At 39.1% G+C, this 21,520-nt stretch overlaps 2 protein-coding genes across 3 annotated transcripts in view; both read left to right on the top strand.

Annotated features, from left to right (window-relative positions):
- USH1C (USH1 protein network component harmonin) overlaps positions 1-21,520 on the top strand; it is a 185,591-nt gene that overhangs the window by 116,338 nt on the left and 47,733 nt on the right. For both annotated transcript variants that reach the window (XM_042461307.1, XM_042461316.1), the window contains exons 3-8: positions 294-437; positions 2,396-2,534; positions 18,587-18,695; positions 18,800-18,824; positions 20,483-20,540; positions 21,370-21,473. In XM_042461307.1, coding sequence (XP_042317241.1) covers positions 294-437; positions 2,396-2,534; positions 18,587-18,695; positions 18,800-18,824; positions 20,483-20,540; positions 21,370-21,473 — 579 coding nt within the window. The remainder of the gene's footprint in view (positions 1-293; positions 438-2,395; positions 2,535-18,586; positions 18,696-18,799; positions 18,825-20,482; positions 20,541-21,369; positions 21,474-21,520) is intronic.
- Positions 1-21,520, top strand: part of LOC121927575 (phosphatidylinositol 4-phosphate 3-kinase C2 domain-containing subunit alpha-like) — a 376,515-nt gene that overhangs the window by 37,678 nt on the left and 317,317 nt on the right. The window lies entirely within an intron of this gene.

A 21,520-nucleotide genomic window follows, 5' to 3' on the forward strand; every position in this document is an offset into this window, starting at 1 on the left:
AATACAGTATATCCCTAAGGTAACCATACAGTCATAGAAATGGGTTGGTTATCATTAGTTGTCATTTGCTTCTACTGAAATCACTAAACTCTTACTGAATCATTAGTCATTTTTCACATTGAAAATGTATGTTCCCATTTCTGATTTGCTTTGAGTTTATTTAGTACATTTTAGAAGAGATACTCTGAGGGGGGGGGATTTTACTCAGCATGACTGAAACTCAGAAAAAAAAAGATATATCAAATCTATTGTCAGCTGTAAGTTGTGTATAATTCTTTGACTTAACTTTGTAGATCCATGAATCTTCCAGTGTTGGTGGGGGATCTGAAGTATGTCATCAATGAACCAAGTCGACTACCATTGTTTGAAGCCATCCGTCCTCTTATCCCATTAAAACATCAAGTGGAATATGATCAATTAACACCTAAACGATCTAGGTAGGTCTGAATAACGTTGCTCTTTGGATATGGGCCAAGACTGACAAACTCAGAATGTATTTACATACTTTTCAGGTTATCACCTGGGGTTTTTTTCTTTGTAATTATAAGTGGCAAGCAGGAAGGCAATGACGTTTTTGTTCTAGAACCTTTGCTTATTAAAAAGCTGGCAATCTCTGTTTGTATTTTTATGTGGTTTATAGAGACTGAGTAGAGTTGCTTTTTTTCTATTAGGAGTGTTTTGTGTGTTGTTGTTATTGCTTTATTTATGCAAAAAAAAAAGCCCTTTTGCAGCCCACAAGCCTGCTTTTTGCAGTCCTCCACTCCTCTGGGCTCCCCAGCTTACCCTTTTTCTGAGTGAAAAAAGAAATGTGAATTGCCTCTAAGAGTGACATTTTACCTTTTTAAAAGGCTGAAGGAACTTACTAGCACTATTTGTCATTAAAAAACAAACAAAACTTAGGCGTGTTACAAACGGGCCCATGAGGCGCCGTCGTTACGCATGAGGGGCGGCACTTCCTGATGCGCCTTGTCCCTCGTGCGTAACAAGTGCGTCAAAATGGCGTCGCCCTATACAGATGGGCGCCACCATTTTGATGTTGCGGACACATAGTATCCGGACGTCGCGTGGCAGAAGTGACACTGCTAGTGCGCGCCTCGTGCCTTGCGGCGCCAGTTCCAGGGCACAGAAAGAAGCGCCATTTTGGCGCTTCTTTCTTGCTATGCCCGGGAACTGTGCGGTTTGGCTGCTGCGGATCCTGGAAGCAGCAACTGGCAGAGGCGCGAGACCGCCCATTTTGGGCAGTCTGTAACGCGCTATCCTTTCCAAAACTAGAAGTGCCCACTTCTTGCTTTGTTGTTTGGTTGGCATTTTGTTGCCTTTTTGCCGCCACAGAATCCCAAAGACACAAAGTTTACTCCTGGACCTGCCTCAGTTGCCCATCTCTAAGTCACAGTGTGAAAGCTGGTAATTGTTCCCCACTGACAAGGCCTCATTTTTTTAGCTTTTTGCAAAACATAGTATATCGAAATTTTAATATTAGAAAGGCATCCTGTCTACAAAATGCCAGGAAGATTTTAAAATATGAAGGTTAATAATCTAATTGACTAGCTAGAGACCAGTCAATCACAGAAATAAAACACTACACAGTACTGAAGAAGAGGAAAGGAGTTGGAAGGGAGCAGGAAAGGGGAATGTGGTATCACCTTTCAGACTAACTGATTTTTATTTTAGGATGAGCTTTCATGGATATAAACCCACTTCTTCAGATGCATTATGCATTACAGAGTGACATCCAGGCCTCAGGATATAAAGCATATTTACAGAGTTGTGGGAGTGGGAGTGAGGCTGGGATACAATGTAATATGAACCAAAAAGATTCAAATCATGACAGTCTTTGAAAACTACTGCACTAAAGAAGATATTTTCTGTTCTAGTAGGATAAGTTGAAATGGCTGTTGATGTAATTTTGTATTCTTGTCTCCAGTTACTTGCATGGTATATACTGTAGCAGGGCTATACTCCCCCACTCCACCTTCCAATAGAAACCAATTAATTTTGCCCCCTTTCCAAATTCAAGTTCATTGCAGAGATGTTTTTATAACTAGAAGCAACCTGGAAGTGAACACTTGGCCATTACTTTTTAGAAAAAAGGCTCTCTTGGACCTAAAATGGCCCTGAAGGAATTTGGCAAAATTCTCTAAGCATTTTGGGTGCAAAACGTTAAAAAAATGAATAAATTTTCTTTGGACCCGGGGTGTGGGGGCTCTAGGGACTGCATGTACTTTTCCTACTCCTAATACATAGAAACATGTAAGTAGCAATTATAAATATGTTTTTAATAAATTATAAAGTTGTAATTAATAAACACATGATTGATAAATTATAAATGTGCTGAGGTGTCACCGTGAGGGTTTTTTCTTCATTTCCCTTTACTTTCATTTTATTTCATTTCCAGAAAACTGAAAGAGGTGAGGTTGGATCGATTGCATCCTGAAGGCCTTGGAATAAGTGTGCGAGGAGGTGTTGAATTTGCTTGTGGCCTTTTTATTTCACAGCTGATGAAAGGTGGACAAGCAGACAGTGTTGGACTTCAGGTAAGAATGAAATTCTGGCTCATATAATAAAACACATCAAAGTCTGCAATCCTGCATGGCTCAATGTAGCATAGTAGTTCTGTGAAGAAAACTACCCTATGTTGAACAATTCACTGCCCCCAGATCTACTGAAGAGCCAACAACAGGGACGTAGCCAAGATTTTAGGAAGGGGGGGTCCAGACTAAGTGCCACCATTATAATGGGGCTTGGGTGCGGCAGCGCAGTAGCACACCATTCATTTTTCTAATGGAAGGGGGGGGTCTGGACCCCAAGACCCCCCCCCCTTGGCTATGTCCCTGCCAACAAAGCCTCCAATCATAGCCATTCATGCCTGAAGGAAAGGGAAGAGCAGGAATCAGGCTATGTCTCTGTAGTCAGACGGGCCCAAAATAGACAGGCATAAAAAGTCAGCTTCTGCATGGCTTGGGGGCGTGACATTTACTATAGATGACATGCACCCCCAACCTATACAGAAGCCACGCTGGGGTTGCTCCTGGGCCACCTAGGGTGGCCCAAACCTAGCCCCAAAAGGAGCAGATCTTTGAGGACCATGACAGGGGCTGGCATCAGGATCGCAGTGTGTGGTCGCCATGGTCCCGTGGCACTCCAGGCAGGAGCAGTCTCTGGCCGCTCCTTCCTGCCCGTCTGTTCCACCCCAAAGTTATGACAGCATCCAGTGAGTTCATTCAGATAGTGTCAGCAGCTGAGGTAATGATTTTGCTTCTGGCTACAGGGACATAGCTAGATGCTTCTATGATTCCCCCTGTTCTCTTCCAGACATGAATGGCTTAAGTGGCTCTCTGGTTGGTTGGGGATGGCAGGTTTGGTGGCTGAGATGGGAGGAAGGGAATACTAACCTCTGCAGTGACCAAAATAGGAACATGCAGGTGTATGGTTAGTTTACATGTGCATATACCACCAATGGGTTGTCAACACATGCATATCCATGTACTGATAATACCCAGCTCTGTTTCTTCTTTACATTTGAATCTAAGGAAGTTCTTCTCGTTATGATGAGCCAGTGCTGATGGCAGTGGTAGACTGGGTGAGGATGAGACTCTTAAAACTTAATCTGGACAAAAGAATGGTACTACCGATCAGTGGAAAGGAAGATAAGATAATAGGAATTCAATTAGTTTTGAGCGGAGTGATTCCTCTCCCAAGAATCAGTTTCAGTTTTGCTGCACTTCTGGTCTCAGCCATGAAACTGGTTTAGCCAAGAGGACATAGGTATATTAGATTGGATCCTAGTAATCCTTAGTTACACTATCTTTAAATTTCTGGAATTTAGTCTTTTTACTTTCTGTGTTTATAAATTTCACCAGGCCCACAATCAGACTGATGATTTGGGCTACTTACATGCAATCCAAAATTTTACAGATGAAGACCAAGACACATGTTGCTAAGCAACATCAGAATATGGTCATTATGACAAAAGTTATTAGTAAGGCTTTAGCCCAAACCCACTAAGATGGGCAAAATTCCACTCTCTCTTGTCCTCTCCCTTTGCTAAGTTAATTAAGTGCTAATTATTTTCGCCCTTTGAACAGCAATTGAAGTAAGCTGAAGGCAAAAGGAGAAAGTGGGAGGAGGAGAGAGAAAGTGGGGCATATTAAAGGCAGCTGAAAAGGGGGGACAGCACATGTTTAATCAGGCCTGCCCCTGCCAAATTGGGACAGTTGGAGAGTATGATCTTATGCAGTACACACAAATACCTTTCTGTAACAGGTGCACTGGCTTCATGCCCATTTCCAGTCAATAATTCAAAGTGCTGGCTATGATCCTTAAAACCTTATATAACCCAGGTCTAGGCTATATGAAAGAACTTGTTCTTTCATACAAATTTGTCTTGGTTTTAAAATCGTTGGAAAAGGCTCTTTTTAAAGTTGTGGCACCTTCTGAAGCACAGCTGGTGTAGAGGCAAGATGGCTTTTTCTGTGTCTGTTTCAAGGCTGTGGAATTCTCTCTCTGGAGAGGTTAGGCTGACTCTCTGTCTAATTCTTTCCACTGGTGGCCAACAAAGACATTTTTATTAATTAGATTTTTAACAACTGACCTCACTTGCTACAGAAGGGGTTTTTTAGGTACTGTGTTTCCCTTTTACTGGTGTCTGTGTGTCTTTTTAGTTGAGTATTTCCATTTTTGGTGCTTTTACTAATTTTCTGTATTCCCATTATTGTTTTGCAAGCTGCCTGAGTTTTATTTTGTGGAGAAATGTGGGATATAAATTGAATGAATAAATAAATGTCCCAAATGAATTAGCACTAGAAACTGAAATTCACTTTGAACCAATAAAGGACCATAAGAAATAGTTGGGAGTGGCTTTAGTGTCATCCCTTAAAATCTTGAGATATCCTGCTAGCTTGGGATAGGAATGTGTTAGGGGGATATAAGGACAAAGTCTTTCTGTGTGTCCCATGGTCTATGTCATGCTGTTTGGTCAGACTGCAGTAGTCTGTTCTTCTTGTGCTCTCTTTTGTATTTTCAACCAAAGTGCAGTCATGTTATGAACACCATAGGTCTAAGCATGGAGTTATATAATTGTTGATAAACAGGGCCAGATGCCAGTCCCTTCTGTGGCCAAGGTATTCCCAATTTGCAGTACTTAACTGTATTTTTGGGCACCTTTGCAACTTGTGTTAGTGCCCAAGTGTTTGGGTGTTTTTAAGAATTCATATACAGCTGGCACAGTGAAGGACTGTTTATCAATTGTTGTACAAAGCATCTACCAAGCTCTCTCTGTCCTGACTTTTTCCCTTTGACCTTTTCACTTTAGTTCTGATCCAATAATTCTATTTACACACCTTAAGAAACACGTTTATATATGTGTAGGCAAACGCACATATAAACTGTGGTTCTAATACATTCTAATACAGGTTGAGTCTCTCTTATCTGAAATGCTTGGGACTAGGGCTATTTTGGAGATTTTGGGGTTTTGGAATACTTGCATTTGCATATAAATTCATAATGAGATACCTTGGAGATGGAACCCAAGTCTAAAAACAGAATTCATTCACATAAGTATACACCTTATAAATATAGCGGGAAGGTAATTTTTTACAATATTATAAAGCTGTGTACATTGGATCTATAGAAAACAGAGGTGTCACTGTCTCAGCAGCCACCCATGAAAAAATTTGGGTTTTGTTTTGTTTTTGTATTGTTTGGTTGTGGTGTGTTTTTTTTAACATTTTGAATTTTGGAATTCTGCATATGGAAAACTCAAAGCATATTGCGCTCTGCTGGTAGATCTCAAGGTGAACTGCAATACATCAGCAAGGATTTTTGGTGTTGCTTTGTCCCCAAGCTAATTATATTGCCAAAAAGAAGAATGTTAGAGTGTTAAAAGGAGTGAATGTTTATTTGGAAGTGCTATGAGTTTTATTTCGTTTTGATATTAGCTATTAAACTTGGGGTTAGAATTTGTTAATTCAGAGTATTTTGCCTTTTGCACCAGATTCCAGGTAATGAATCTTGATTCTAATAAACCACATACTTGATATCCATTCATCCATGTTAGATTTCATAGTGTCTATTGGGAAAGTGTTGGGATTTCTTTTTCAGAGAGCTTGGAAATGTTACATTTGGTGACTAACAATACCAGAATCCCTCAATCTGCATAGCTAGTGATCATGTTGGCTGGGGGATTTTGATATTTGCACACTCGTTCTGTGAGCACTCGGATGCCGCACGGTGCTTACATAACAATGGTGGCGCCCATGTACACAGGGCGCCGCCATTGTTACGGCACCAGCACATACTAGGGTTAAGGACCGTGCGGTTGCTGCATGACCCCTAACCCTAGTATGGTGCCAGCACAGCACTTTTGCACCTTCTGTACCATACCATAGTAGTGTAAAAACAGTTGCACAGTTATATTTTGTAAGCAGTTGTGTTAAGTGTGGTGTCTAGCACAGCCAGTGGTTCTGCAAGTATGCTGCTCACAATTCTCTTTCACACACACTTTGATTTTATGAGTGGTAAGGTAGTTGGCCATTGTGTGAGGGATGTCCACAAGGCCATGGTGTTCACTGTACAGGTGGTTTCATAATGACTGGTGTTTCTGCTATGCTGAAGTGTGTCCATTAAAAATGCAAAATGTTTAAAAACCTATATCCATTACTTACTCATTTAATACTGAGTAACATCAGTGCACAGTATTAACGTTCCTTCCTGTTTTCTTATGTTTTGGAAAACATTTAGCTCCTAAGCTAATCATTCTACAGAAATATTTAACAGGTTACTAAAAAGAAGAGGAGAAAGAGGAAGAGGAGAAAAAACGGAGTCCTTATTTAAACATAAGGCTTATATATTTACAAATAAATGCACATTCCTATTATATGAATATGGAGCAACTAGGAATTAGCAGCAAATGCAGCTGCCTGCCTTGGTTTGTTGATATGCGATGTTAAAGGGATCAGTTTAAGGTGCATTCATAATGATCTGTACTAGACACTTTCTAAAACTTTCTAAACCTGGTGAATACAGGGAATTGACAGGCAGCTCATTGTTCTAAATTGCTGTCTCATGATAAAGCCAAATGCTTCTGAAATTTCACCCATCTACATTATTTAAATCTCCAAACATTTTCTAAGCTGGAAAAAAATGTGGCCTGAGAAAGACATAATGAACTTCTATCATAATATCAGTTTCTGGCTCCCTTTTTTCTATACCATTTTGATTCATCTTTGTGTGGATTATGTGAAACAAGCAATTTTAGTGCCACTTAAAGTAAGTATGTGTTTGTGTAATCAAGATGTGAAATTGAAACCTTTGTAGCATTGACCTATTTTCTTTTGATGTTTCAATTTTTTTTCTGAATAGATAGTGAAATACATCCTTTTCATGTATTTCATCTGTCTTTTGTTGTTGTTGTTGCTCTCCCAGATATTCATATCTTTGGGGATTCAGTTGACTAAAAAAAAGGCTGGAGGTTATTATGAATAATAGAAGTAACAGGAAACATGAAAAAAGAAAATTTGAAACCACTGTGATTATACTGCTTATACTTCAGATAGTAAAATAAGGCCTTGTTTTCAAAATGTTGGAGGAAAGAAATGCATGAAAAAGATTTTTCCTCCTAATTTAGCCCATATCACTGTTACTCAGTTCTTTAAACAATTCTTTAACAATAGCATGCTGGTGTTGAATGCACATAAAGCCTTCCATTAATGTATTCAGTTCTTGATGGACAAGCTAGTGAATGCTTTTCTCATGAAGTATATAGTGCTAATAATGCCTTTTGTAGGTACAGAGAAATTACATATGAATGTAAGCAATGCATTTTGTATTTTGTGGTGACATTAGCTGTAGAAGGAAAAAACATGAAGAAACCAGTTTAGCTTTCTTTTTCACTTCTGCATAATGATAACAGAAATGGTGTTGCTGAAACTATGTATTTGGAGAGAGCCAAATACATTAAGAATAAATTTTGGATTTGTGACTAACTGCTAGGGAAATGGTACTTATTTATGTGGGGGAGTAGGAAGAATTGCCCTTGTGTACTCAGGCCAAGAGCCAATAGTTCATTTGTGCTTCAGTCCACAGTAGAAGTTACTGTTTGTGTTTATACAACAACTGATATTTCTATATGGACAGTATCAAGGTGAGCCAATGCTCTAGTGACACAAATGTTTCTGTGTTCAAGTCATTCCTGTAAGTGTGACCATTCCCTTTCTCTGCTCAAAACTCAAAAATCAAGAAGATGGCAGCTTTTGCTGCAATTCAAGGTTGCATGAGTGCACACACAGAAAGCTTAATGCAAAAGAAGTTACTATAATTCTAGACAGAGAGGGATGGCACTTTGCAGAAGTGAAATTTCTATTTGGCTCGAAGGAAGTCTGAATCCTTTCCAGATGACAAATGGAGTATGGATCCTGTCTCTTTAACAGGCAAGTTTATATTATAGCAGCAATTCCCCCCCCCCTTTTTTTTTTTTTTTAGTGAATGTGGTTTTTCATTGAGATCTAGCAAGACCTATTGGGAACATGGGTTTTTGTGGGTTTTTCGGGGTATGTGGCCACAAAACCCACAAAAACCCATGGATGCTGGCCATTAAAGCCTTCGACTTCACTATTGGGAACAATGAGTCCAAGCTGTTAAGTTTCTGCTAAATGTTTCATTTGTCAGATATTAAAGGTAGGTTTGAAAGCATCCTATTTACTGTAGACTAGCTATACCTCATTTCATCTTTTAAACCTTTTAAACTAATTTCATTTAGAAAACTTAACATTTCTGTTGTACAGGCCTAATTCCCTCTACCATATTTGCCTAGTGGAAAATACACAAGAAACAACATACATCTCTCTTCCTCCGAATTCATGAAAATACTGTGCCACTGGTGTCTGGAATTTCTTACTATGCAGAAAAATGAGGGTCATGGAACATTTTGTATAATATTTTAGGGGTACTTTGAATATTGAAAACCTTCCTCAGAGGGTTTTTAAAATGTATTTGGCAATTTATTGAGGAATCTTGTGCTCTTGAGGTTTTATTTCTGAACAGTGACATAAAGTTTCACTGCCCTAGTTGTCTGATAGAAGGTGCTCCACAACCAGTGCTGTGGGCAAAAACAAGGTGGTTCAGGGCATAGTGAGAACAGACAAAGTTGCCAAGCAAAAGTGAGTAATTGCAATGGGCCAGGGATTATTTCCCTCCAGACCCCTCCCATAGAACCCCTCCACACACACACACTCTAACTTTGTTTTTCTTCATAATTTGTCTCAAAATGGCAAGCAGAAGTCATGGTTCCATCACCCTAGCTCCACCATGATCTTTTTTGCTCTTGCACATAGGACTGCTCTGCCTACCTGCTTTACCTATCCATCTTGGCATCTGATAACAATAGCCAGAAACATTTATGGTTCTGTTCAGCAATGAAATATCCTTCTGAAGAAGTAATGATGCTTCTTTAGGTCAACTTAGTGTTATTTTGTCAATATGTAGAAATAAAACGTGAACCCCCACTGTGGTTCTTCAGTTACTTTAATTATAAAATGCCACCTTGTTTAATGGACCATAACCCATAACAGATAAATAACTATTGACCAGATGGGGAACTTCTTAGTTTTGGAGGAGTACTTGATGTTGCCATACTAACAGCTACTGATGGGGATACAGTCATTGTGATGTTAATTTACATAATTATTGCAATCAATATGGCTCCATTTTCCTTTCTTCCTGTCTCCAGTTCTCCACATAGTTGAGATATAAAGCAAAATGAGAGAATGAAAATGATAAGGCAGGCTAACTACATAAATAAATGGGAAATCTGCTGTGATTGACAGCAAGCCAAAACGGGGGAGTGCAAAAAATGGGGAGGTGTGCTTTAAAACAAAAAACTGTCAAACTATATTTCTGCTCATGCAATTTCTGTTTGGAAAGGGGGCTATAAAATGAGGCAAGACTTTTCATCTGCTCAGAGTGAAAGCAGGATTACCTTGCCTTTGTTAAATAGTTATGTAGGCAGAGATGTTAGACTGTATCTTATATTTGAAAGGCAGTACAGCTGTTTGAGTCTCCTTTGGCAGATGGACATAATTATAGGTAAAGTCTGTGGAACAACACAGTACACCTAGATGATCTATGACCTAGTGGGAACATCTCAGAACACCTCTTTTTTAAAATGAAAAATTACATATGAGGAAATGAAGAGGGACTGTAAACAGAGTAGAAAGAGATTAGCAGAAGCAATTTCATGAAAGTATTTTCCCACTGAAAATATTTTCCTGATTTCATCCTTTAAAAATGTCAGTTTGGGGAAATTAAGAGCACTACTAGTAGTGCCTGGTAGTGAGTGATTTGTGCTGGAAATTGAGTACAAGAGACACTACCACTTCATTGGCAGTAATAATTTTGCAGTTTAAAATATCAGCCAGTAGGTGGTGCAAGCATTTCATTGCTAATACATTTGGAGACAATTAATAGACAAAAGTCTGTAATTTGTTATCAGTTTCACAGCTGCTAAAGTCACAAGAGCCCTAAATTATACATACAAAATGGAAGCCCTACTGCACTGTAATGCAGAGGTGAGGAAATTGTGGACATTGCTCAGTATGTAGACACAGCAGTAATTTGAAGTGTTTTGTTAATACACTGCTACCTCGGGTTACGAAATTAATTCGTTCCGCCATTCCTTTCGTAACCCGAAAATTTCGTAACCCGAAAAGGCTTTCCGTTAGCACTGGAAAGCCTATAGCTGCACTTTGCAGCATTTGAATTTCGCGCCGAAATGAATTTCGTAACCTGAAAAATATTTCGTAACCCGAAACAGTTTTTCCCAATCCAACTTTTTCGTATCCCGGAAATTTCGTAACCCGATCATTTCGTATCCCGAGGCACCAGTGTACTGCTGATGGTAAAAGCTATGAATTGTATACATTCTTTACATGTGCGAGCAAAAATGTCATATACATAATTGAATGCCCTTGTAAACTGATCTATGTGGGTATGACCAGCAGAGAGATAAGGACCCGAATGATTGAACACAGAAGTTGTATCAAAAATCAAAAATTGGAGGCCCCATTGGTTAAACACTTTGTGGAGCAACATCACACTTTTGATTCATTCAAATTCTGGTGCATAGGTGGGATATGAAAAATATAAAACAATTACAAGTATTAGAACTCAAATGGAGCCATCGTTTGAATTCTGAATCCCCAGGGGGTTTAAATGAAAATGTGAATTGGTTAGTTTGAATAATTTTATATCTGTGCCCTATTTGCTTTATCTTGTGACATGATTGTTCCCTATATTGGATTTGTAAGGGTTGATGGTACAGGGGAAGTATTTCCTTTATAATTTTTTATTCAGATGGGATATCTGATATACAACCATAAATACAGGAACTCAAATGAATCCAGTGGTGGGTATTCTAATCCACGTTGACCTCATGTGTGTTGGTGATTTTCAGATTTTTATTGTTACTCCACACCCTATGCTTTTCCCTAAGATTTGTCCTTAAGTTTTAGCAGGATCAAGCTCATTACCAGCACAGCTGGTTATATAAGACACTCTGAGAGCAGTTCAAGCTCATTGTAGCTTTTGAATTCAGCAAAGTCACATTGGTTGTTAAGGTGCTATTATACTTTTTATATAATTTTACAGGCCACTGAGGAAGACATAGGTCGAAACGCGTCTGGCCTTTTGCTTTAGAAACAATTTTGCATAGAATTGCCAAGTATTTTGGATATTTTATTCACCCGTAGCATTTTAAATCTTTCAGTGGGGTAATTTTACCCTTTTAGACATTACATTGTTTTTCTGCTCCAGGGTGTTGTTATTCTTTTTTAGTTTTTACCAGAACCCTTTGGTGGTTGTGTTTGGGAACTGGAATCCAACATCATCTGGAGCGTTGCTGATTCCATAACTCTCCTTTCAGTGTGTCTATTGTGAATGCTACTTTTCATTTGGACTGTGTCCATACTGCCAGGAAAACATGTCTTACTGTTAGGGCTTCCAGATCCATGTTTTGGATGAGCTGTCCACACAACAGGCTCCCACAATGGGCCAATACTGGTACCATTAAAATCCAGGATGCAAGGCTACATGGCCATTGGTACACTGGGTTTTTTCCCTTCCCCAATTTATATGCACAAATGCGTGTCTACGGCGTTCCTCCCATATCCCCACATTGACATGCATTCTGCACACTCAGGGGTTTCTTTGGAATGCAAATTGAACCATGTTTTGTGCATTTTGGCCCTGTGCATTATCTAAGCAGGTCAGTGCAGGACCAGGATAGAAATGTTTCTTTTCCTCTATGCAGTGGTGCTTCCGCACCAGGCATCACTCATTGGGGGGGGGGGGAGGTGGACTTCTGGGAATGGAACTTCCAGAGCAGGACTTTTGGCAGAGTGCGAGAGTGTGTGGGCCGGATGGAAGCATGTGCAGGGGGGTGGAGAAGCACACACACAGTGCAGAGGAGCATGTGCATGGGCTGGACCTCCCCGCATGCACAGACAGGAGCATACAAAGGCAGGAGCTCCCTGAGTGTGGGGTATGTGGAGTGGCACATGCACATGAGCACCAGAGCAGCATGCGCAGGGATGGGGGCATGTGTACGGTGCTGCACAAGCACATGTGCATGGAGCAGTGCATGCAGATGGCACTGGGGGTAGTGCAAAGGGCTGACCAGGTGTCATCACCCCCTTCTAGGGTGTCACCTCACTTCTGGGGTGTCACCCAGTACAGTCCAAACCCCCTGCACTCCCCAGTGACACTACTGACATGACCTTTATCATATTGCTTCTGCATCTATCATGTACATTCTCCTCTTGCCTCATCTTCTTAACATATCTTCTGAAGACTAAGTCCTTTCAGTAAGAAATTCATATTAATGCTCTTATTAAAGCTGGAAAACAAGTCCTGAAAAATACTGATGGTATTATATTGACTTTCCAAACACATTCATCATTTGAGCTTCAATGGAATGATTAATTAAATTTAATTTAAAATAAATTGTGTTTTGCTTGAATATCTTTTTAAAATTATGTTGTAAGCTGCCTTGCACCTAAACCCTGAGAGAACAGTGGAGAATAAGTGAAGTGAATAAATAAATACATAAAGAATACATATAAGGAAAATTATATCTGAATTTCCAAATGAGCAATGAAAACAAAAACTTCCAACCTGATACAAACCAAAAATGGGTTGAAAATGCAGGTGGGATTTGAAAAAACATGATAGAACTGAGATTGAAAGGATTTTTTACATATTGCATATACACTCATCCCTCCACATTCACTGGGATTAGGGGCATAGAACCCCTGTGTATATGAAAAAATGTAAATAACAAAACATTATGTTTTTACCTGAGAGAACACCTCTCTAGGAATCTTTGGGTTCTCCAGTGCAACTCTGTGGTCAACAACTGCCAGACATTGACCACAGAATTGCACTGGAGGAGCTATAAATGTCTTCACTCTACGAATCTCTGGGTCCTTCAAAGCATCTTTTGGTTAAAGTTGACCATAAAGTTGCTCTGGAGGACCTAAATATTCCTAGAGAGAGCATATTAATAAAATCCATGAATAATCAAATCTGCAAAAGTCAAAGCCACAAATGTGGAGGGATGAGTGTATTTGACCTCATGTGTAAATGGAGGGCAGGCCTAGGGGGCAAAAGTATGATTTTGATATGACCCATAGATAAGTCGAGAGTAAACTTTTGGGGCATGCAATAAAGGATGTAAAGGACAAAGCAAAGGAAAATGATGTCAACAGTCTTTTGGTGCTGACCTTTGAGACACACAATGGGTTGAAAGGTAAAGGGGAAAATTAGTTAAAAAAAACCAGCTCCCTCTTCTCCCATCAGCACAATTACCCTGTGAGAGAAATCCTGTTTGCAGCTTCTCTGAATCCAGCCCATGAAACCGGTTCAAGAAAATATATATTAAAAATATGCTATTTCCATCCATCCCAATACTGATTGGAAAAATAAATTTGTAGAACTATAACTCCCAGCTAGTAGTTTCCCCAGCTCTACCCAACAGTTTTATCACACAGAATGCAAACAGTAGTTAACGCTACTAAGATGCAGAATGTTGCAAGGGCAATTTGTGCACCCCTGGGAACTCATGCCACATTTCTTGGCCTCAGTGGCTATGCCTGCGTAAGTGAGGAATGGATACTGGATCTTAAAACACACACCACACATATATTTGGTTTTGTGTGTTTGTTGAAGTGATTAATTGTATCAGCTAACATCTCTTCAGCATTTGATATCCTTGGCTGGAAAATATGGCTTGTAATCAGTTATTTAAGGATTGGATTGAATTTGACCCATTATGTGAGTAACACAAGTACAAAGTAACAAATAACTGATAAGCAAATGCTGTAAACCAAAACTGATCTGCAGTCTACTGAAAGAATGTGTTGTTCTTGTAGTTCATCTTTGCATGCTCATGCTTGCTTTCCTTGCCCATCAGATGGAAAGGATATGGTTATAATGAGCTTTCAATGGAGTAGAGTGAAAATAAATTGAATTTCATATTTAACTGAATAAAATTGTATGAGTGGCTTACACTTACATAACAAAACTGCAAAACTCTTTAAAAGATATTGAAGGGCAGCACAGTATGTTACAGAAATTGAATTATAGTGCAACCCTATACATGACTGCTTGTAAGGTCCATTGAATGGGATGGCTCCTACTCACAGTCAGTTTAAACTTTTAAAGTTTGCATCCTGAAGGACTTTGACTTTAACACATCTAGCAGTGCTCATGGGATTCTTCAGTGGGGAAAAAGGATGTTAGATGCAGGAGACAAGTCATTGGAAGAATGTGACACACTGGAACAAGAAAAATGCTTTGTAAAAAAAAAAAGGGATGCTGAATCTTTGGAGCTACAAGATCCATTTTCTCACCATGGATAGTGATCCTGGGCCACTAGAAAAGGAACATCAGCTGCAGGCTTCACAAAGTACAGATGTGCCCATGGAGAGTTATATCCATAGGCAGATATCCATGTTACTTTGGGAGGAGCACAAGGAGCAATTGAACATGTGGTATATGAGTCCTTATGGAGAGGGCAGAGACAGCTGTGTGTGGACCTGATAAGCAGTCTTGGAAAGTGTGCTGTCTCCTTGCTGTAAAGATACAGAATGTGACAGCTCATCTGTAATGATCCAAGTTGGTAAGATTCAGAAAGTTCACTGACCATTACCACTTCTTTCTGAGCCCTGTGGAAACTGCCAGAAACAGGCTTCAATGTATTGTGAGTGACAATGAGGCTTTGGAAAGGAAGGATGAAGGGATTTGGGGTACAGGTGGCTGTTTTCATCAGTCCTTCTTCTTGAAGGTCTTGGAATAGGAAGTGAGAATACTGGAAGTGAGCAATTGGGTGTGCAGATGATGTCATCAGGAAAGTGTTGGCTTACTGGGCCACAATCTGTGCTTTCATGATGCAAGACTTCAAGCAAGAGATATGTTGTATTTTACAGGGATTAGGAAGAACAGGTGTGCTAGGATTCTGGAAAATCAGATCAAGCAAGTTCAAACTGAATCCTGCAAAGCATAGACACAGTATTCTGAAAAACAGGGAGACAACAAGTGCTGGATAGAAGATTGTCAATGATGCATAGTTGGTGAATCTGCCAATGAATGTTGGGAGGAGGAGGAAGGAAGTACATGGTATTTCTGTTCCAGTGCAATGGAAATAAACAAGGTGAACTTATATTTTTAACACAAGATGTCAAATATACAATACTACTATATATCTTGATGTTCTTTTCTCCAGTTTTCACATCTCCTCCTTCCAAGTTTAAGCCAACTTTCTGTATGGAATCTTTATTTATTTTATTTCAAGGATTTATATCCCACCTTTCTCCTACATTTTATTTATTTATTTATTTGTGGTATTTATACCCCGCCCTTCAGCCCTAAAGGCTATCAGAGCGGCTTACAATATCTTTAATGTATAAATTAGTTACGGTGATAAAATATAGCCTTGCTTAACCTCTTTGTCAATGGCAAATTGTTCTGTTTCTGTTTTCTGACTTGTCAGTGGTTTCTTGGTCTAAGTATAGACTATGTACCAGGGGAATCAAAAATGCTGTGGTACACCCATTTCTGTAATAGCAATTCATAATTTCTCATAGTATCTGAGGAAGTGGGTTGATATCCACAAGTGCTTGTGCTAAAAATATAAATCAGTTAGTCTTAAAGGGACTGTGAGATTCCTTTTTTATCCTCCTCAGTCGCATATTCCAATAAGCCCCTAGTCACCAGGAGATGTTCACTCGATGTGGCCCCCGCAATGGCCACACCGCCTGCCCTCAGCACTCCCGGGTCCAATGAACTCCCAATCCAGTGCCACGGAGCCATGGAAACCATGCCCACCAGATCCAGGACCTATGCTGCCAACCTAAAACAAAGTTGTGACAAAAACACCCTAGCCAAGGGAGGGTGGGTGGGTGGGAGAACCGAGCTAAAATGGCACCAGATGGTGCACAATAGGGTCTGAAATAGGCCCACCCACCAATAAGGGACCTGGAAAGAGCAGAGGCACTGCCTTGTAGCCCCTACCACCAATAGGCTTAGCTCGGGGGTCTGAGCCAGCCAATCATGGCCTCTTCCCTTTTGCAATGCAGGCTGGGACATGTAGTCCTAGTACCCAGTGCAAAAGAGCCACCCTTTCCACCCCAGCAGCCAATGGTGGGCCTTCTTGCCAGCCCAAAGGCTGCTGGGGCGAGGCAGGCCTCCGCAGTTACAGAGACTAGGCCGCCTTCTGCCCCAGCAACAACGCTGGCCTGGTAAATAGGGCGGCATCATTTTTCATCAGTATTAGATTTTAATTGTCTTTTGAAACTGTTTTAAATTAATGTTCTAATATGATTATTTATTTATTTTAAGAAAATGTCTGTTGTTATCCATTGCCTTTACTCTATTTTGTTTCAGTTCATATTGTGAGCTGCCTTAGGTCTCATATAGGGAGAAAGGCAGGGTATAAATTAAATAAATAAATGAGAGGCACAGGCCCATTGAGCAAAACTACAGTTTAATTATCACTAAGAAGCATGGTTAGCCATGGCATTTTGCTACCATGATGGCTTCACACACACCCATCCTCATTGTACCCTTCCATATAAAGAATAGTTGGGGGGAAATACACTACAAAATAGTGTTGAATGACAACTTTCCCCATTTTATTAAGTATGGTAGCTTAGTGTGGAGCCAGCATATGGTCCAATAACATTTTGCTGATATTGGGCGTCTGCATTTTGTTCATCCCTGAGGTCATGAAAGTGACTGATCTGGTCATTCAAAGTAACTTAAATAACATTGATTGGACAGCATCTTCTGAGTGCAACAAGCTAACATATAGGGCATAGTTCAGAGTGCAAGGCATTCACACCACCGTATGCCCTCTCAACTTCTTCCATATGAATGAAGTGGCTGCCTAATTCTGCCTACATTATGGCTGGTCCTGTAAATTACACATACATACGGTTAATGCATTTGCCTCTTGTTTGAAAGTTGTTTTGTTCCACACTCCAAAGATAGATTCTGTCCTTTTCACAGTGGAGTGTTTCTCCTCCTCCAAAAAAGTAACCACTTTCAGAATTTTAATTTACAATAGAGTGTGCCTTTTGTTTTCATTTCTTTTTCTTTCTTTCTTTCTTTTTTTGATAATAATCTTTATTAATTGAATACAATAAAATGGTGTTTCAATAAAGTTTCAGAGCAAAACACATTCTGTTGTCTTATCTTGATTGATTTTGTCAGTCTTCCTTTAGTTCCTAGGATTTTAAAGAGTGCTTCTTCCTTAAGCTATTAAAAAAAAAGCTGTATCATTATGTATTACATACAACATCTAGAAAGAAAAACAAGATCAACTAAGGCACAGTTGATAAACATTTTCATCTACTTATCTCAACATAGAAATTTTGTGCCTGCTTAATTAGTTAATACATATTAAATTTTAGAATACTCAGATCTTTTTCTTGAGTAAAATGCTTTGTCGGGGGTGTCATTTGTTTGTTTACAGACCTGTAGTAGTAAAAAAAAACTAATAAAAATATGGGAAAGAAGAAAGAGAATGTCATTGCACAGATTATCATGACAAAATTATGAACTATTAAATATCTAATAAATTTGTTTCTATGTTCCATTTCATTTCCCATACAACCAAAACATTTTTCCAATCGTTTTTCCTTTCCGTTATATTTTGCTCTTGTACCTGACAGGAAATCTTGTCTAGTTCTCTATACTTGTTCACCTTTTGCATCCAATCATTCCATGTTGGTCTTGCTTTAGATTTCCATAGTTTGGCTATTAAAACCCTCGCCGCTGTAACTAAATATAATATTATCCTCCAATATTTATTTTCATCCTGTGCTTTCAAAATCGAGGTCATATTAAGTAAGTATAATTTAGGGTTCATTGAAAAATTTCTCCCAAAAATCTGCTGGATTGTCTCATGGACTTCCAAAATTTCTGAATCTCTACACATCGCCACCATACATGGAAGATCATACCTTTTTCTTTTTTACATCTACAGCATAACCCTTGTTCTAACTTATAAATCTTTTTTAATTTTCTTTTTATGAAGATTGGAGATGAGATTGTCCGAATTAATGGATACTCAATTTCTTCATGTACTCATGAAGAAGTGATTAATCTTATTCGCACAAGGAAAATAGTGTCTATAAAAGTGCGACGTGAGTAGAACTTCTGTTATATTCTACAATTTTAAAGCTGTAGTATCATTTGAATAAGCTCATCCTGCAAATGGCATTTACTAACATCAGACATTTCATTGCAGATGTTGGCATGATACCTGTCAAAAGGTAATGGTCTTTCCAATAACTGCTTATTTTACATCTAGTATAGTATATGCCCTGGTTAGAGATTCAAAAAGGAGGGGCGGGGTGTTTACAGATACAGAAACTGCATAGCTTTAGAGATACTGAAAACTAGACCCTGGAAAGTTACTGATTATTAATTAATTAATTAATTAATTAATTAAAGGCTTTATTTATATACCGCCCTTCGAAGCATCAGGCATTATTATTGTTGTTGTTTATTTCTATAGTGCTGTACATACAGATAATCAAGTCAATAAAAATATAAAACCTGCCAATGGTGTACAATCTTAAAAAATACATACTGAGCCATACAATGACCATGCTAGCTTTAGGGATCTTGAAGCTATGGACTTGCTGAAAATATCACCAACAAGATGGCAAGCTGGAATTGTTCTCCACTTACATTTGTATTTGCTAATTTGTGTTTCTGCCTGATTTGTTAAGTTGTAAACTACAGATACCACATCCTCCCAATCAGAAAACTTAAGGGTCAACTATGCAGTTTTGTGGTTCCTTGGAAGATTTCCCAGGAGATATATATTTACTGGATCTTCCCCAGAATAGAAGAGGGCAAAAAGGAGGCATACAAAAGAGGACTGGAGCTGGAATAATTCATTCCTGCCCAATGAAAGCACTAGAAGGGGGGAAATTGTTGGTTTCATTTTAGTAGGTATAAGAAGCCAAAAAAATGGAAGAAAAGCCCTTGGCCACAACTTTCCCGCCTGCTTGCTTTACAGAGGACCAACAAAGATGATTTGCACCTCACATTTCCCACGTCCATAGGATTTCAGTTTTAAGCACATAGAACTCTGTGTTGAATTCTGACCATTTATTGTACTTGGGATAGATGTAAATAGAGCCAACCATCTGTCCATTTGCCTATATATATATCCCATCAGAGACAAGGTCTTTGTTAAAGATATTGATTGATTACCAAAATCTAGCTAATCTAACAATGAAGCATGCATTACATTAAAGCTATAGCTAGCAGTGAATAAAAACATACATTGTTGTTATTGTTTTTTACTTTAGAGTATTCCAGTGTGGCTCTGGACCTTAGTGGAGTGGGTAACACCACTCTGTACATAGTCCCAATCTCAACCCCATTTACAAATTATATTGACAAAGAGAAATATATTCAAATTCATGACTTAGTTTTTGTCAATGTATATTGCAGATGTAGGCTGAACTAGACAGGGACAGTGAGGAAAGCCTCATAACCATTACTCTAAGAATGATTACTAGAGGATTACTAGTGGAGAAAAATACATAACTGTTGGTGTGCTTTTTAGATAACATGAGGATTGTATCCTAGACTGCTGCCTAACAGAAAGGGCTGTAAAGAAAAACTTGCCTAATTTATATATAGATCAAGTAATTGCCAGTATTTGTCACCAACTTATGGGATCACATTACTTACAGTGGACTCAGTATAAAGTGTAGGTTACCTAAACTCTTTTGAAATCACCTATCTAGACAGTAGAGAGATAACTTTTACACATTCCAGCCTGCTGATGAAAAGTAAGTGCAATTGTAGCCCAGGTCAGATAGAGCTCTGGTAGGAAAGCATCCAAAGTGGATTTCCCCCATCCCACTATCTTCCTATTGCTCATATCTAACCACATAACCTTTTCCTCTAGTTCTCCTGATGAGCCTCTCAAGTGGCAATTTGTGGATCAGTTTATATCAGATCCTGGGGTAAGACATCATTATAGAATATTGCATTACATTCATTTCTTACATGATATTTAGGTTAGCCTCTCTTAAATCTCTGCTATAGGGTAAATCAGTAAGCATTTTATAACTATAGCTGAAGTGATAAATTTCAGAAATAGAATAATGAAATGCTCTAGAAGTAATAAATGAGTAGATACCTGCAGAAGTAAATATAATTATAGTGATTTATTTGTGTATTTTAGCAGGCTGTCTTCAATATTCAGTCTTAGCATATTAGGGAAAGACTCTGCTAATATATAACAGCAACGAATGGGAAATATGCTCCCTGACTTTTACTAGTATCAGGGTACAGAAATAGCCATTACAGATAGAGCCAGAAGTGGATGGTTGAGAAGAAATTCAGCTGTTTGCCCCCTCTCATTGATCTTGAAATGGGGGGGAGCTCATGGTCAAGACGATATGGGTGTGGGTTCTCAGGAAGTTTTGGGTAGGGTGGTAGGTTGTATGTTTGACCATATTTGCAGCAGGGCTTTGGGTGCAATTTCCAGCCTGTTTTGTCTGTTTGGGGGACTGTTAAAGGCTTTGGAGCTGCAGAAACATAGTCTGGCCAACAAGCCTCAAAGATATTCCCCAAAATGTTTTACCAAAATCCAAAATCCACAGAATTCCCAAATATTTACCGGAATATTCAGTCAAAATCCCCAGAAAGAAATTAATTAAATTCCCCGGAAATTGGCAACACTGCTGAAGAGCCACATGCACTATGCAGGTTGCACTTTCTCCACCCCTGAATAACAAGAAGCCAATGAACCACAGTTTTAGAAATTCTGATGCCCTTTTTCCCATTTAGGAAGGTAAAAGCAGTGTTGCTGGACTTGCATCATCTGGAGGGAAAAATCATAAAGAGAAGAAAGTTTTCATTAGCTTGATTGGTACAAAAGGCATGGGGTGCAGGTGAGTTGCCATTTATCCTAGCTCCCATCTTATGAAGATATAATGGC

Source organism: Sceloporus undulatus, chromosome 1 (genome assembly GCF_019175285.1).
Source record: "Sceloporus undulatus isolate JIND9_A2432 ecotype Alabama chromosome 1, SceUnd_v1.1, whole genome shotgun sequence".
Classification (NCBI taxonomy): domain Eukaryota; kingdom Metazoa; phylum Chordata; class Lepidosauria; order Squamata; family Phrynosomatidae; genus Sceloporus; species Sceloporus undulatus.